The sequence below is a fragment of the Herpailurus yagouaroundi genome, unplaced genomic scaffold (assembly GCF_014898765.1).
Source record: "Herpailurus yagouaroundi ecotype Mexico unplaced genomic scaffold, PumYag 215, whole genome shotgun sequence".
Lineage (NCBI taxonomy): Eukaryota > Metazoa > Chordata > Mammalia > Carnivora > Felidae > Herpailurus > Herpailurus yagouaroundi.
In genome coordinates, this window is record NW_024412446.1 from 1,656,054 (window position 1) to 1,674,027 (window position 17,974).

Sequence of the window (17,974 nt, forward strand, 5' to 3'; positions counted from 1 at the left end):
CTGCTGCAGGGCGGGCGCACCTGTGTGCCCTGCACCTTGTCCCACTGGAGGACAGAGTGCAGGGTGGTCACTCTCGCCCTTCACCGCAGCAGTGCAAGAAGGGCACACCAGGCTGGCCGCAGAGCGCAGCGTATCTCCTGCCAGTGAATGACCTCCACTCCCCTCAACCCACTGCTCCCCTCTCTTCTCCACACCGGGAGATGCCAGCATTTGCAGGGGCTGCATGCAGGCAGAATCACCTATATATTTTTTTCTAAAACCAGCGGCCACAGTGTCATTCATCATAGCTAGCATTTGTGGAGTGCGTCCTGTGTGCCAGACAACGGGCTCTAAGTTTTACCTGCGTCCTCAAACTTAATCCTCACAATTCTGTGAGGTCGATTCTTTAAAAAAAAATTTTTTTTCCTTAACGTTTATTTACTTTTGAGAGACAGAGAACGAGCAGGGGAGGAACAGAGAGAGAGGGAGACACAGAATCTGAAGCAGGCTCCAGGCTCTGAGCTGTTGGTACAGAGCCTGACACGGGGCTCAAACCCACGAACCGTGAGATCATGACCTGAGCTGAAGTCAGTTGCTTAACTGACTGAGCCACCCAGGTGCCTCATGTGGGGTCAATTCTACAGATGGGATAGTTGGGGACTGAGAGGGGTGGAGTGACTTGTCTTACTGAAGGGCAAAATTTGGAATAGAAGATGGGGATCTCTAGTTGGGTGGCCCTCCCCGCCCGAGGGGGAGAAGCTGGCCCAGCAGCACTAATTATGTGCTGTGTGAAAAGCCAGGGTTCTGGAGGGAGGGCGCAGGGAGGGGACCAAATAGTTAGGGGAGTCAGTGGAGGTGTCAGAGGAGGCAAGTTTCAAGGAAGGAGCCTTGAAAGAAATGGATTTGGGGCGTCAGGGTGAGAAGAGGTTGTGGGAGAGGAGGGCTACAGATGAGAGAAGATGGGAGCAAGTACAGAGCTTTGAGAAGGGAGCCCAGGGGGCTGGCAGCTTGGCGAGAGGAGGCAGAGAGGGGGCTTGAGGTGAGGTCTCAAAGGCGGTGATGATTGCTGGGTAAGGAATTTGGACCTAGCCCTGTGCTGGATGGTAAGGTAATGAAGGGTCTTGAAGCAGGGCAGTGACCACCTGGCCAGAGTCACATTGTACTTGCTTGCAGGGCAGAAGAGGAAGGGGAAGCCCAGAGAGCTCACCCGTGTTTTTATCCCTGGGACCCAGCATGCCCCCCTGCGACTTTCTAGACTTCCTATTACTCCTGCGTTCCAGATTCCTCATGGAGCCAGTTTCCTCCTCCCTCTGGGCTCTGCATTTTGGGCATGTTCCCAATTGCTCCTCCTCTCTCTTCTATCCAGACAGAAAGTGTAGTGGTTATGAGCCTGGGCCTCAGAATCTGGACAGATCTGGATTTAAATCCTGGCCCTCCACTGACTACGTGACCATGATGGTAACGAAGGCAAGTAACTTGAACTATCCTAATCCTATTGCGTTATTTGTAATAAGTTTATTTATTTTTGAGGGAGAGAGGGAGAATCCCAAGCAGGCTCCTCACTGTCAGCACAGAGCCTGATGCAGGGCTCGAACTCATGAACCGTGAGATCATGACCTGAGTTGAAACCAAGGGACGCTTAACCGACTAAGCCACCCAGGTGCCCCAGCTATTGCTTTATTTGTAAAGCAGCGGAGATGCGATCAGTCGTCCTTTCAGCATAAAGGACTTACAAGAGTGTAGCGTTCTTAACAGCAGTGCCTGACCTGTAGGAAGTCTCAACATGTAGCCTTTATTTTTTCTTGCCTTTTCATTCTTGTTAATGTTTATTTATTTTTGAGAGAGAGGGAGACAGAGGATCCAAAGCGGCTCCGCACTGACAGCAGAGAGCCCAATGTGGGGCTCAAACTCATGAACCGAACTGTGAGATCATGACCTGAGCCAAAGTCAGACACTTAACTGACTGAGCCATCCAGGTGCCCCCTTTTCTTGCCTTTTTAAAAGACATACAGCCATTCGTATGGGAGGTTGAACATCACCTTGGAAAAGCATTTCCTTTTATTCTAGGTGGGCTTCTAGGGGTTTGGGGTGGTGTATGAGAAGGGCCAGGGCAGCAGCTAGAAACAAATACAGGGTTGAGAAGGATATGGCTTCCTTCGGGAAGAATTCCCAGGGAGAAATCAGATTTTACTGACCCATGGGGTTCTAACAGTGTCACCTAGAGTGACACTTTTCCTAACTTAATTGTCCGGGGCATTGTCCATCCCCCGTGTTGTATATCAAAATCGTTAATGCTTACTATGACCAAAGATCTCAGGCTTTGTGTCTACTGGCCAACACCTCCATTCTGGTTCTATCTTAGCCCAAGGTAGACTAGAAAGAGAAATTGTGCAGTGCTCATACTCATAACCTGGCACCAGGCTTCTCAGAAGCTTCTCCTACTAGGGGAACACAAAGCCAAAGGTCCATCATGGAGCCTCACACTTGCCTTCGGTGGTAGGTCATTTAGAATATTTTTATATAAAAAACAAGAAGCCATAGTATTAATATAAAATGCAAAATATGCCTGCATTTAAGATTCTCCTAAGTCATTTTTTTTTTAAGTTTATTTATTTGAGAGAGCATGAGTGGGGAGGGGCAGAGAGAGAGGGAGAGAGAGAGAATCCTGAGCAGGCTCCATGCTGTCAGCGGGGAGACTTATGCGGGGCTCGAACCCATGAATCGAACCATGAGGTCGTGACTTGAGCCATAACCAAGAGTTGGACACTTAACTGACTGAACCACCCGGGTGCCCCTACGTCATTTCAGTTTATTGAGAGTCACTTTGGGCTAAGAACTTCTTACACTGTAGAGGACTGCTCACTCTCCTCTATCATTACAGTTACTTTGGTGAAAAAATTTGAGAGGCTCTGTCCTTGGGTCTGACCTTGGGCCTCCTGTGGGGACACCTGAGACGCAAGCACAGACTCTGGGGGAGCAGATGCGTGGGTCCACTTGCAGCATCTGAGGCCCAGGCACCCGAGGGGGACAAAAAAACAGAGACCTGGAGCTGCCTAGTCCACAGGCCCCCAAACCCTCCATCAAAGCTGAAACCCCCACTGAGCTTTCAGAGGCTGTTTGGCCAGACCCTGGAGCCTAAGACCTTAAGTGGAAAGTGAATGAAACAAGGGAGGGGAAGCCCAAGGCTGGATTTGAACATTCTCCTCTAATACCCATATAGTGGGAGAAGGCCCTGAGCCGTTCTCTGGGTCCCAGAGTGCAGGGGCAGTCCTGTTTCCTGAGCCGTTCTCTCAGTCCCAGAGTGCTGGGGCAGTCCCGTTTCAAAGCAATTCTTCTGGAGATTAAGTCCATCTGCGTCCTATCAACCCCCAAATCAGCCTTCCCCTTGTTGGCAGCATCAAAAATGGCAGGGCAAAAGCTAAATGAGAAAACTGAGATGGTAAGTTTGCAGCCAACTCGGAAACTTTTCAAGAAACATCCTTGTTGCTAATAACATGTCTGGGGGCTGGTTGGGATTCTAGGATTAGTGCTCAGGAGATAGAAATGGGTAACAACGGGGGAGGTGTGATCTTTCCCAAGTGCCACACCAGGTATTAAAATAAACAGGCTCTTGCCTCCTGGAGCTGGGGGTGGCGGGGAAAAGAAATCTGGGTCCAAGCAAAATCAGAAAAAGCATCAATGCATGAGGTGGGAGTAGGAAGACTCAATTCTGGGAGTCCTCAACTGTTTCTTAGCTTCAGAAACAATGTACCTGATATCTCAGAATTTCCTAGTCGCCATTCTGGAGGCTGAGAAGGATGGTACGATCGAAGGTCAAAGTCTGGGGCCGGCAAGCCCTGCTTATGGTTCCATATCCTGGTAGCTTGGGGTTTTAGCAAGGCCGGCCATTGGCCTGGTGGCTGAGTGTAGAGGGGCTGGAGGGCCTATTACAGAACTTTCAGTGGAACTGTTCCACTCTCTGTCGCACCTCACCTGAAAAATGGGGGTAATGCCAGGTTCATGGGGTAGGCAGGTGTCATGCGCATGAAAGTACTTTACCATTTTTTTTTTCCCAGTATGATTCTGGGTAACTGGCATTTTATTTGGCAACTTCACTTTTTTCTTATTTTTAAAAACTGAAGTGTAGGGGCGCCTGGGTGGCTCAGTCGGTTAAACGTCTGACTTCGGCTCAGGTCATGATCTCGCGGTCCGTGAGTTCGAGCCCCGCGTCGGGCTCTGTGCTGACAGCTCGGAGCCTGGAGCCTGTTTCAAATTCTGTCTCCCTCTCTCTGACCCTCCCCTGTTCATGCTCTGTCTCTCTCTGTCTCAAAAATAAATAAACATTAAAAATAAATAAATAAATAAATAAATAAAACTGAAGTATAGCTGACATGCAACGTATTTGTTTCAGGTGTACAACACAGTAATTTGCAATTACATACATTATGAGATGACACCACAGTATATGTAGCTACCATGCAAATTTTTTACGTTATCGACTACAACGCCCTATGCGGTTCGTCCTCGTGGCTTTTTATAAACCTGAAGTTTGCACCTCTTAATCCCCTTCACCTGTTTCCCAGATTACCGACTGGCCCCCCGCCCCCCGGCCCGCCCCGCCGTCCCAGTGCTTTACCATTTGTCACCTGTATCCCTTTAAAAGTAGACAAACAGGTGTGTCTTTCTCGAGCTGCACATTAGAAACACTGGAGTTCTTTAAAAATGCAGATTTCCCCAGGGCCACACGCCAGCCTGGCTGAGCAGAATCACCGGTTTTTGAAACCCGAGACGTGGTGTCAATGTGCACACCAGACTTGAGAGCCTCTGGGGACACCTGGCTTGCTCAGTCGGTGCAGCATGCAACTCTTGGTCTCAGGGTTGTGGGTTCGAGCCCCATGTTGGGTAGAGAGATTACTTAAAAATAGAGTTTTGGCGGGGGTGGGGGCGAAGAGTTGAAACCCTCTGCCCTAAAGATTTTCTTTGCCCAACCTGGTATCATTCTTAGTTGGTAAATCCAGATAGATCTCAGCATAGCCCATCCCTCTTCATTTCTTTGGCCTTGAACGTCAACAAAGACCATCCTGACCCCACTGCTTCCCAAGTGTTATTCCTGTTACAGCTTGGGCTAACTGCAAGCCAGCAACAAGGTGACAACCCAAAAGTTGCTGGCTGCCAAAGGCAGTTCACTCATGGAGTTGGGACATCCAAGTCCCAACGCCTAAGTGCTAAGCAGCTTCTCTACATTCGCTCTAGTGGTGAGAGGCTCAGGGCACCTTGGCGCTGGATCCCTCAGCCTCTTTACTGAGCTTCAGGTTAGAAGACTTCAGAGGCTGTTGCTCATCATGATCTAGGGCCTCTATCTTGACAACACCTGGGTCTTGTGCTCCCTGCGACGCAAATGCCCGTGACTGGACTTGAACTCCTGGGGAAGCTTGCTTTGAAGCATGAATTCTTTTCACTTGGGAACACGCCGGCCCTGAGTTCAGGTCCCAGTGGCGCTTATACATCGAGATGAGTCGTCCTGGGTGACAGGAAGCTGGTGAGTAGCTCTGCTGTGCCGCTTCTGCCCCTATGCCTTGGCTGGCTGTCCCTGGGACCATCTGCCTGGGGCCCTAGCAGAGAACCTGCCAGGGGATAGAGACTAGCTCCTGTGAGCACTTCCTGCCCATGGTGCTGGTGGTGACAGGGGGCTTGGTTAACAGGAGCCTCCGTGAGATACAGGCTTCTTCCTTACGTAGTCTTTTTTTAATTTTTAAAAAAAAAAATTTTTTTTTCAACGTTTATTTATTTTTGGGGGACAGAGAGAAACAGAGCATGAACGGGGGAGGGGCAGAGAGAGAGGGAGACACAGAATCGGAAACAGGCTCCAGGCTCTGAGCCATCAGCCCAGAGCCCGACGCGGGGCTCGAACTCACGGACCGGACCGCGAGATCGTGACCTGGCTGAAGTCAGATGCTTAACCGACTGCGCCACCCAGGCGCCCCTTCCTTACGTAGTCTTAATTTCATCTGGCTAAATCCCTGGGACGGTTAGGGAGCCAGAAGAAAAGTTCTAACAGTATGCTTATTAGTGCTCCATCCCTCTCCTGGCCAGCAGTGTTGCATCCTAGAGGGTCGGTTCTGGGAACAAAGTCCACACCACAAACTTCATTTTGTGTAAATGAGTTTATTGACGAAGACACAAGGTCAAGCTTCCCCCCACCCCCACCCTCCCCAAGAACAGATCCCAATAACCAAAGAATGATAAGCATTCTTAGGGCAACATTTCCCCTCCCACTCCCAACTGCTCTCCACAACACAGACACACGAAACAGGCTCGGGCGAGGACAGACACTCAGGGAATCTCTGACCAGCAAGAGTTCTGGGTGTGTGTGTGCTTCCCTGCCCTCTGTAGGATACCAGCTGATGTTACAAAGACATACGGAGGCAGAGGAGAGGAGAATGGAGGGCAAGCTCCACTCCGTTTCCCCGATTCGGCCGAGCTTGACACAGGCCAAAAGGGAAGCTGCAGTGGAGGCGACAGTCTGTCTCTTCAGGAGAGAGGTCCTCTTCCACGGAGCAGGATCCCTCCCTGAACGCTCGGGGCTGCGACAGGAGGCAGCCTCCCCAAGGAGCGAAGGATTCCCGGATTGGCTCAGTCAGGTGAGCTGAGAACAGCAGCTGTTACCCACCACTGCTGGGGAAGGTGAGAGAAGCCTCGTTTCAGAGGCAGAGGGACATACTCTGGTATAAAACTGTGTGCTGTCTGTTTAGCTGACACATACATTTCCCTGTGCAACCACGGTTTGCTCTGAGATAAGAACTTGGTATTTGTAGTGTGAACCTTCTTCACTGCCTGTGTCCATCCGACTCCATGATCTCCCAACAAGGAAACTAATCGACCTGCTTTTCCACCTGACACACAGCCAACCTACCCACCTCCCACATACGTCCCCTGTGCTACTTCCTATCCTCCACGTGCCTTGGGTGGTGAGTGCAGGACAAGGGCCCCCGACCCCAGTAATTCTTCTCTTGGAGAGTCTCAAGGTTTAGGAAATTGCTTTGGGGGACCCACCCCCCCCCAAAGCTTTGTACCTCGTATGAATCAGGGTCACTTCAGACATGACAGGGCTGTAGGGTAGTTTCTGTTTTCTAGGATTTCTCCCCTTGGACTCACTCGGAGGTCTGAGTTCAACATGAGGCCTTTGGGCCCCAAACTGCCTCTGACTTGAACAGGGCATCGGAGAAGAGCGGTCTTGTTCCCGCACCCTGAGCACTGGGCACCAGGCAGTGTGACAAGTGCCCACAGATGTAATAGTGTGAACACAGCTAAAGAGTTGGTGCTTTGGGCACAAAGCACTCTTGGACAAAACACGCCCAACGTGTTAGGGGATTTCGTATCTCCCAGTCTTGGGAGAGATGACAAGAACTGACTGACCCTCTGAGGTGGTGTCAACTGCCTGTGGGGCCTAATTAACATAAGTAAAGGGCAGATCAGACTGTTAAAGGATAGAGTGAGTCCACGACCTCTCTAAGCTCACTTCATCTCTGCACCCACCCTGCTGGCCTCAAGAACTGTGGCTCTAGGAGCACGTGTGGGAACACTCAGCTACCCTCTCATTCTGGCATCTGGATTTACCTTCCGGTAACTGAAGAGACACTCTGCTGCCACCTGATGCCAGTGAATGGAGGGCCAAAATCGGCATGGAGTAGGAGAAGAGCCACGAAGAAGCAGGACAGGAAAGGTAAGAGAAAGGCGTTGAGGAAAGAAAAATGAGCGAGCGGCTCTTGCAGTCTCCAACAACACTGATGGGGATTTAGGAGACCCAGTCCTCCCGCTCTGCTCTGCGACTCAACAGCTAAAAGGCCTCAGGCAGTCTACATCTTTGTCTTTTTCCATTTTAGGAAAAACAGGGTTGGATAAGTTATTATTTAAAGTCTGTTTCAACTCTAAAACTAGGATTTTAGATCTGAATTGGAGCTGAGAATTAAATTAAATCCAGGGCAGGGAGAGGGGGAAGCACAGTTTGGTTCCTGATCCCCATCTCTACTCAAATTCCTTGATCAGTGTTAACGGGTTAGATCGAGGGAAAGGAATGTAGGACGCTCTAACGTCTCTCAGCTTTAGTGCCAACAGGCCCTATTTCCCACACCCTGAAACACCATTCAAGGAAGACCACCATTCCCAACTGCAGAGCAATCAGATGAGATGATAATAAGGGGTGTGGGGGGGCGGAGGGGGCGGAAATCCTAAAGAAAGGGAGGGACTTTGGAGAGAGAAGAAAGTGAAAACCCAAATGAGCAGGGGCAAGGTTGCCACAGATAAGAGAACCCCTAACAGGGGGTGCAAATAACTGCATTTCTTCCTCCAGGACTGTGTGGTTAATGGCAGTCAGGTGTTTTAACACTTTCTACCAGGTACACTATGCCCTCCATTTCTCATATGTACAAAAATATAAAACAATAAAGTGCAGTTTATGTTTCAGTGACACTTTTCCTTGCTTTAATATTTTTTGTCTTTTTCTGCTTTTGAAATGAGCTCTCAATTACAAAATATCAAACTACACTCAAAAATGCCAGCCACTGGCACACTATGGAGAAGCTCACAAGTAAGGACAGATAGCGGCGGCGAGTGGCAAGAGGAGGGAAGTGATCGAAGCAGTGGTTACAAATGTTCACAGGAAGCTACAACTATCCAACAGGTTGTGCCCTAATGTTAGCACAGGTTAGACTAGTCACTACCTTGGTGGGTGGCCTCAGTGTGTTTGGGTTCAGATTCTACACGGCAATACAATTTCTTCCAGTTAAGAGTTCTTGGCTTGCACCAATCACAGGATGGCCGGAGGGCGCCGGACCAGTCTATTAGTTTTTCAAAATGCTGTCGTAGACCTGATAGATGTACTGAGAGACTTCAGGAGCTCTACACTTCAGCGACAGCTGTTAGGAAGAAAAGGAGAAGAGGATTAGTATGGAGGCTGGCATTGGCTTGAAAGGTAGCCAGTACTCAGTTCAAGGAAATCTTTTTTTTTTTAATTTTTTTTTTTTTAACATTTATTTATTTTTGAGACAGAGAGAGACAGAGCATGAACGGGGGAGGGTCAGAGAGAGGGAGACACAGAATCTGAAACAGGCTCCAGGCTCTGAGCTTTCAGCACAGAGCCCGACGTGGGGCTCGAACCCATGGACCGTGAGATCATGACCTGAGCCGAAGTCGGCCGCTTAACCGACTGAGCCACCCAGGCGCCCCAGAAAATCTCTTTCTGATGCAAAGAGAGAAGAGCCTCTTTCACTGAGAGGCCAAACCAAGAGAGGTTCTGTTAAGTTCTGTGGGTTTTAAAATTTCAATTTAATCAATGTCAACTTGTGCTGTGTTTCCACCTACATTCTCTGTGGGTCTGTGAGGTTAGGAATCATCCATACTAAAAACATCAAAACCTCTGACTGTGGGGGAACAGCTACTCCAACGCTCTGCTAAGGGTCACAGGGATTATTACCAAATGAAAAGGGAAGGGCGAAAGTCTAACTTGTTGGGGTCATTTTGGCTGCCTGCCCCAGTTTCTCACTCAGACAAGGATGGTTATCTCAGTTCCAATTCAAGATGTACGATCGAGCAAAATAAAAGCATAAGAGAGGGACATCCAAGGTACTAGTCCTTTTTGTATTACACCGAGGACAGCAAAAACACTGTTATGGAAGGCAAATGTGAACACCAAGAGACACTGACTTAGTATAACCAGACAGCAATTTACGGCACTAGTTTCCTCATTTGCTGCCTCCCTAAACAGGCAAAGACACTCCTTATACTACTCGTCTACCACTTCTCTTCTTCTAGTCTCACAATCATCAAATTAAAACGAAAACTTTAATAAAACAATTTCAATGTTGAACACTGAGATTTTCATTTTGTGGGTCAATAAGCACAAAACTTAAACCCAGATTAGGGCGTCTGGGTGACTCAGTCGGTTGAGCGTCTGACTGTTGGTTTCGGCTCAGGTCATGGGATCGAGCCCCGTGTCAGGCTCTGTGCTGAGCATGGAGCCTGCTGAAGATTCTCTCTCCCTCCCTCTCAGATTTGAAATCCTTGACTGTATCAGAGTAACCAAAATATTATTAACAGTAATATAACAGAAGCATGCAAATTGCATTTAGAACCAGAAAATTGAACATTTGCTTTTTGCATTACCGACACCATTGTTTTCATCTATTAGGGTATGTAAGCAAAACTTGTCTTTAATCATATAGCACTATGAGATGTTACATTCCTTTACCTCTTTATTCTCAGAGACACTGGGCAATTTCACATAGTACAAAAGGTGACAATATATTTAGCAAAAATATCAGGAAGATATTGGTCAACCCTGAATTTCTTTTTTTTTTTTTTTTTTTAATTTAAACTCAAGTTAGTTGACATACAGTGTAGTATTAGTTTCAGGAGTAGAATCCAGTGATTCATCACTTACATATAACACCCAGTGCTCATCCCAACAAGTGCCCTCCTTAATGCCCATCACCCAGTCAACCCATCATCCCCCATCCACCTCCCCTCCAGCAACCCTGTTTGTTCTCTGTATTTACAAGTCTCTTATGGTTTGCCTCCCTCTCTGTTTTTATCTTATTTTTTCTTCCCTTCCCCTAGGTTCACCTGTTTTGCTTCTTAAATTTCATATGTGAGTGAAATCAGATAGTATTTGTCTTTCTCTGACTTATTTTGCTCAGGCTAATACACTCTAGTTCCATCCATGTTGTTGCAACCCTGAATTTCTTGAAAAAAACGTACATCCTCAAAAGTTTAAAAATGCAAATTAAAAAAATGCAAAAACCAGGGCACCTGGCTGACTCAGTCAGTAGAGCATGTGACTCTTGATCTCAGGGTTGTGAGTTTGAGGCCCACCTTGGGCACAGAGATTACTTTAAAAAAAAAAAAAAAAAAAAAAAGGTAAAACCCAAAAACCAGCCAAACAAAAGAACATCAAAAGAGGCTCTATTTACAGCTTTAATATTCGGTCTCTAAGGCACTTTCAAAGTTGCTGTTTGACATTAATCAGGAAGGCAATTCTGACAAATGTAAAAACAAAAACAAAAAACAACCCAAAACCAAAAAACAACCCCGACTAATTTAAGAATGTCATTATGCATAGAAAACAGCTCCCTACTTTGGTCAAAGTTGCAGCTCTAGGCATTTCCCTGACTATAGAGGCAATTCTCTACCTCCTCCTCCACAGCCTCTCCACTGCCAGTGTCGCGGAAAATTCTCGTGGGTAAGTATGTGGGTTCAGAAGAGGAGGAGAGGAAGCTAAAAAGAGGACGATCAGCCTAAGGGAGTTAACTCTCAGACTACAGAGGGGTGGTTCCTCTCCCCCAAAATATTTTTTCCACACCTCTGTAAGATGTACCATTTGGAGACTCTTTTTTTGTTGTTGTTGTTCATGACTGGTAAGGAAATGTTGCCTTCCTCTACAAAAGCCCAATCTGCCAAGCTAGCACTGGGGAGAGGGGAGTAGTCATAGACAGATCAGGCCTGGACTCTAAGTTTCAGCTGCTCTTTGCAGAAGGGGTTGGATGAGGAAGAATCAATCTTTCTCTCCTTATATCATACTCCCCTCTCCAAGCCATGCCAACCTCTAACAAAGGGTCAGGTTTAGGCTTAAACTTATCTTTTGCTTTCCAACTAAGACAAGCTAGAATGAATTAAAAAAAAAAAAAAAAAAAAAAAAAAGATTTTCCTAAATCCTGAAGAAATTACAAGGGAAACATACATTAAAAAAACAATTAATAAAACCAAATAATTTGACTTATAAAATAAAGGTGCGACTCTGGGTCTTGTTTTGCATGGTTACTAAGGGAAAAGAGACGTTACCAGGGTTTTAACTTTTGAACTGCTGGCCTACTTATGTGACACATCTTTAATACCAACCACTCTGGAATGTCACACATCCAGACCCACTGAGGAAAGAAGAATCGCCTCTTATGCCTAAGTAAGCCAAGGATTTAACACATTTACTTCTGGTTTACAGTCTGGAACACATACTTTTTCACCAGGGACAAGTTACCTTTCCCGATAAGATGTAGCTGCTGAGAGTGACAGGGCCTCATCCTTACAGGATAAACATCTTTCCTAACGAAATACAGTAAGGGGTGGGGGGAAGGAGTGATTTATCCACCTCTTAGGAGGCTTAGGGACCACCGGTCCTCTAGCATTAGTACTGGCTCAACCAGATTTTCTTCCTCCTTAATACCTTGCTGAGACAGATCAATAGTGTAATAGGTATTAGGGTGATGGAAGGAAGAAAACAGACCCCAGGGACTTTGAAGTCTGCAGCACCATTTAGGGGAATGGATTAGGTCTGTGTCACATGTTGTGATGGAAAATTTGGATTGTTCTGTGGGCAGAAGGAACCTAGACACCAGATGGATGGAAAACAGGAAAGAGGGCAAGGAAGTATAAACAAATTTACCATTTATAAATACAAGGAAAGAAGGGAGGTGGGTGTGGCTATAAAAAGGCACAATGAGGACAAAATCCCACTGGATTATTTCTTACAACTGCACATAAATCTGTATCTTAAAAATTAAAAAATATACATAGGAGGCTCTTCCCTTCTGTGGCCACTGCTGAAGCTCCAGTGGCCAAAACGAAGTTCAATCCCTTTGTGACTTCTGACCGGAGGAAGAACTGTAAAAGGCATGTCAATGCACCCTCCCGCATTTGCAGGAAGATTTTGTCTTCCCCTCTTTCCAAACAGCTGAGACAGAAGTACAATGTTCGATCCACGCCTATCCAAAAGGATGAGGAAGTAAGTACAGGTTGTGCGAGGGCACTACAGAGGTCAGCAAATTGGCAACGTAGTCCAGGTTTACAGGAAGAAATACGTCACCTACACTGAACGAGTACAGCGAGAGAGGGCGAAAGGCACAACTGTCCATGTGGGCATCCAGCCTGGCAAGGTGGTTATTACTAGACTAAAACTGCAAAGACCACAAGAAGATCCTTGAACATAAAGCCAAATCTTGCAAGTAGGAAAGGAAAAGGGCAAATATAAAAAAGAAATAATTGGGAAGATGTAGGAATAAAATAATCTTATATATGACTTTATATAAAAACTGTTAAAATGAAAAAATAGGGGAGGAAATATCCTTCAACAGGTGAATGGATAAGCAGTGGTACATCCATATGGTGGACTACTACTCGGTCATAACGAGCAAACTACTGTTACACATTAACAACCTGGATGAATGTTAAGGGTATTGTGCTAACCGAAAAGCAAAAAGCAAAAAAAAAAAAACAAAAAACAAAAAACGTCAAAAGATTTCATATTTTAAGAATTTAAATTTATAGTACACTCTCAAAATGACAAAATTACAGTAATGGAGAGAACATCAGTGGTTGCCAGGGCACAGGGCTGGATGAGAATCTGACTATAAAGGGAGAGCAAGAACGGAACTTCTTTGCAGTGACGCAACAGTTCGAAGCCCTGCCTGTGGTGATGACTATACCAATCTACACACATGTAGTAAGAGTGCACAGTGCTGTACACTTGCCAACCACCCCCATCAACAGTAACAGAATAATGTATGACCTGGTGAAATCTGAGTAAGGGCTAAGTTTAGTTAATAGTATTGTACCAATATCAATAACCTGTTTGAGAATGTACTATGGGCATTATAAGATGTTACCAATAGGGAAAACTGGGTGAAAGACATGTGGGAACCCGGTACCGTTTTCAAAGTTTGTCAGTCTCAACTTATTTCAAAATAAAAAAGTTAGAAAATTTTAAACAAGCAATGTTTAAGACAGTGACATTAAGAGGTCCTTAATTCTCACTATCCTCACAGTGAAGATGGTGTAAGGGTCAAGATATAACCTGAATTCTAAGCATAACACAACTACCAACAAATTACATGATCTTGGACAAGTTGATAAACACTCTTAACTTTGGTTTCCTTATCTGCAAACAAGGAGTGACCACGCTTCTTTAACATAGCTGAGATGAAAGCCTGTACACAATAAGATAGATAAACAAAACGCACACTCTCTCTCTGAGCACATTATTATTTTTCAATGCTTAGTTATTTGTTTTGAGAGACTGAGTGAGAGCAGGGGAGGGGCAGACAGAGCCGGGAAGAGACAGAATCCCAAGCAGGCTCTGCAATGTCAGCACACAGCCCCATGTGGGACTTAATCCCACGAACCAGGAGATCATGACCTGAGCTGAAATCAAGTCAGATGCTTAACCAACTGAGCCACCCAGGTGCCCCTCTCTTAAGAGCACATTTCTAAGGAAGAAAAGAGAGTTATTTTACAAGACCCGATTCGACAGTTTAGACCTGCCCTTTCAGCAACAGCACAGAAGGGTTTTTTCCTTTCTTAGGGAACTCAAAGTAAACGATGGGGTAGTTTCGTTCCAAAAAAGATGAGACTGGTGGAGGAGAAGGTGGGTGGAAGGAGTGTCTAGTTCATGGAGGAAGCCTGAAGTTTCCCACTCACAAAAATCTAGCTTGATAGAACTGAGGAGGGTGTGCGTGCGTGCGTGCATGCACACGCGTGTACACACACACACACAGACAGTAACACACGTGTGCTTCCAGCTGCTTCAAAGGAGGGAACTGGTAGGGAAATCACAAGAATTCTCAGTTCCGGGTGGTGCTATTCCCTTGATGTATGCTAATGAAAACAGACTTGGCTGTTAAAATTAAGGAGTGCGGTCACAGACTTTTCTCACTCAGTGGCTAAAATGGCCTCTTAATCTCCTATTCAGCTTCTTCAGTATTGAACCATATTCTCTTCTGTCACTTTCCTGTCCCTTCCTTCAAAACAGCCTACAGAAACCTCAAAGACAACATAAGATTAAGATATTTTCCCCATCCCAGGAGCTTTCATTTTACAAAATGCAGATGACAAGCAGCATCCTGTTGGGAGATCACATGTCATAACAGCAAACAATGTCCAGTACCTGAGGGGTCAGTCTTTGTTGTTCAAGGCAATCACTCCTGCTCTAAAAATACTGCCAGAATTTTAATTTTAGTCCAGTTATGGCACCAAAGGAGTTTTCCAAACTAAAGTCCCCTTGCAGTCTTCCAAAGGTGTGTCCCAGTTTCGCCTCACCTTTCTCAGCGGGCATTTCAGGACACACGGTGCTGTGAAAACAAAGGCTTATAAGGCTCATGTGTCTATGACTCTGACAGTCTTAAGTCATGAACTCCAAGGGCAGGAAAGAAGGCCTTCTTGAAATGAGCTACGTAAACAGCCCTCTTAGCAGCGTGTGACAGCACCACATGCACAGAAATGCTAGAGAAGTATCGTGAGGAACCCTGCACGTTCCAGAGCAAGTCCACACACTCCCTGCTGCCAGAGCCACTGTGCCTACTGGATGGGGCAGACAGACACTGAAGAGACAAGGTCCTCCAACGAGGTGAATGGGGGCTTCTTGACTGACTGCTTGTTTTGGATGTCTGGGGTCTGCAGTGCCTCCTCCAGGTCTTTCCGTGGTGCTAAGAAGAAATGAAAGGGCTCTTACCTCCCTCCTTGAACCCATCTCACCTATTTTGAGAAAGGCCTTACCGTATAATTTGGGTTTCCTGGCTGGATACGTAGCTCAGCCAAAATCCAAATGCCATTAGTGAGCTTCAGGGATTGGTACAGCATGTCCTGCCCTTCCACATTCCTCTTGGCGATAGTATAAACGTTGTTGTTTTGCAATTTGCTGGAAACAGTGTCTAGAAACACAGATTAAAAATTCAAAATGTTAACCTTCAGTTAAAATAACAAATGCATGCTAACTTTTCTGACATCCTCATGAGCCACACGTATAGTCTCCTGAGAAGCACGGTCATACTCACGCAGGCACACATTTCAGAAAGCCCTTCACCCACAACAGCAGTGAGTGAGGAAGAGGCTCTTGAAGTGCCTAACAGATTCCAGGAGAGAAAAACAGAGTAAGGTGCACCTAAACATTAGTGTAAAGATTACCTGTGGAGATTATGGTGGGGTCAGAGAGTTGGTAATCTGAAACTAGGGGCTAGACGGATAAAAACGCTCTGAAGAGGACAAAGACAGCAGGTGTAAAGGTACGGCTATAGTGCCTGCCATGTTGGTATCCACTTCTGGAACACTGCTCCCAGATCTACAGGGATACACAGACTGATGATCAAATCCACACTTACTTCCCAAATCGCTACTACTTCACTGTGAGCCACTCTGGCCTCAACTGCCAGGATCAGAAAAGGGCCCAGAGTTGTAGAAATCCTGCAAGTCAAATGTATTAACCTGGATGTTTCAGAATTTTTTTTTTTAAGCCGGCAAATGATTTCTCAAGCCTCCAATTATATCATAATACCATGCCTCCAAATTAATAAAGAAAAAGTCTCAACCAAAGACTGTGAGAAAGACTGAAGTCATGCTAAGAGGACGGCCACCTGGCCCTATACCCGGGACTGTGGCTGCTCAGCACAGCAGAGGCGTCTGTGGCCCCTGGCCCAGGGTAAGACCTGGTTGGTGTTTGTGGTCTTTCCTGTGACTGCCACATCCCAGAGACATGAAGGTCCAGAATTAAAGGTCATTTCAGTCTCCTTGTTCTCTGACTGCCAAAAGGAGAGATGGTGAAGCATCAGAGAAAGAAACTCCTAAGAACAGAGACGAATAAATGCTGCTTCTTTGTTGAGAGTTTATTACGTTTGTTTCTGATGAGAATTCAAATTACTCATGCTGACTTCAGGAATTCTCCACATAAACATCTGTCCTATTCTGTTGTGCTCTCTAGGAAAAAAATGCAATGATGGCTGGCCTCGCTGCTCTCCCTAGAGAAGAAGCTCTCTGAGCACAGGGATCCTGGAGTTTCTCATCATTGTCCCATGGTACCTGGGGCACAATGGGTACTTGCCATCAATACCGGCGAATGAGCCTCTGACTGGTGCTAGAGAGGCCGATTTATACACACACACACACACACACACACACACACACACACACACACACACACACTGCCATAGGCATTAAAAACCACCTACTTAGATGTGCGCTAATCTTGGAAGTAGTTCTTACTCTCATGTCTTTCTCCCACATTCAAACCAATGAGAGCTCAGCGAAGGAGGCATTAAAGCCCATTCATTAAACATTCGCACCATATTTAGTTGTTACTTAACTCTTCCCCTTTTACCTCCAAGTTTTCACTAACACCAAGCAGAGCAGCTATAACTTAAGAACCGGCTACCTCTGGGGAGCTAAAAGTGTATCTCATGGTAATTATGTGCAATACTGTTGGAGGAGGGGGCCTCAACGTGCTTTTTAATCACCTTCTTAAGGGTCAGGCAGTTCTGCCACCTTGGTTCCCATAATGAAGGGCTCTTGCAACTTACACTGAGTTGCTAGGCAACATCACCAGCTGGAGTTTGGCTAATGTATTTTGACAGAAATGTCCTGTTTTAAGACAGGGGGGCTTGTTTTAAGTTGTAAAAGCTATTCCTAACTTTCAAGGCTCTTGCCCATTTCCAAGGAAACAGAAAACACACACAGGAGCTTTTACTGAAGAGGCACTTTGCTGCATGGGCAAAAATGTGTTCTAGACTGTATATATAGCAAGGCCCAGGTTCCTACAGACTTCTCATGATTTCACCACTTACGTAAGAGATGACAGGGTAAGAAATGGAAGCACACAAATACACACACTCAGCCTTCCAGAATTAAAAAATGTGGCAAACAGCCAGGCAGAATAAACAAGTTGAATGAAGGTAACGTTAATACATTTAGGAAACATTCTGGCCAGAAACCTGGCTCTGCTCCTACTGAATGGCTGTATATAATTTTATAATTTCTACCAGAAGACCAACTGCAGGGAGGGGTTTAGAACATAGGTATGCATGAGTCAAGTTTTATAAATCTTACATATTAGGTTTGAGCTTGAAGACAGATAGAGGAAAGAATAATCGGACTGTACTAAATGTACTTATTAAGAATAGCAACGGGAGGGGCGCCTGGGTGGCTTAGTCGGTTGAGCATCTGACTTCGGCTCAGGTCATGATCTCACAGTTTGTGGGTTCGAGCC

The 17,974-nt window shown here is 46.1% G+C and overlaps 1 protein-coding gene and 1 pseudogene across 4 annotated transcripts in view; one reads left to right on the forward strand and one right to left on the reverse strand.

The window, feature by feature from the left end:
• Positions 1 to 8,405: 8,405 nt before the first annotated feature.
• Positions 8,406 to 17,974, reverse strand: part of AP2B1 (adaptor related protein complex 2 subunit beta 1) — a 127,717-nt gene continuing 118,148 nt past the window's right edge. For 3 of the 4 annotated variants that reach the window (XM_040455190.1, XM_040455188.1, XM_040455191.1), the window contains 2 exons: positions 15,496 to 15,650; positions 8,411 to 8,873 (listed from right to left, as the gene is read on the reverse strand). In XM_040455190.1, coding sequence (XP_040311124.1) covers positions 8,799 to 8,873; positions 15,496 to 15,650 — 230 coding nt within the window. In that variant the 3' untranslated portion in view covers positions 8,411 to 8,798. Of the gene's footprint in view, positions 8,874 to 15,495; positions 15,651 to 17,974 lie in introns of all 4 variants that reach the window. The other variant, XM_040455189.1, reaches the window with a different exon arrangement.
• Positions 11,067 to 13,001, forward strand: LOC121017372 (60S ribosomal protein L26-like; annotated as a pseudogene).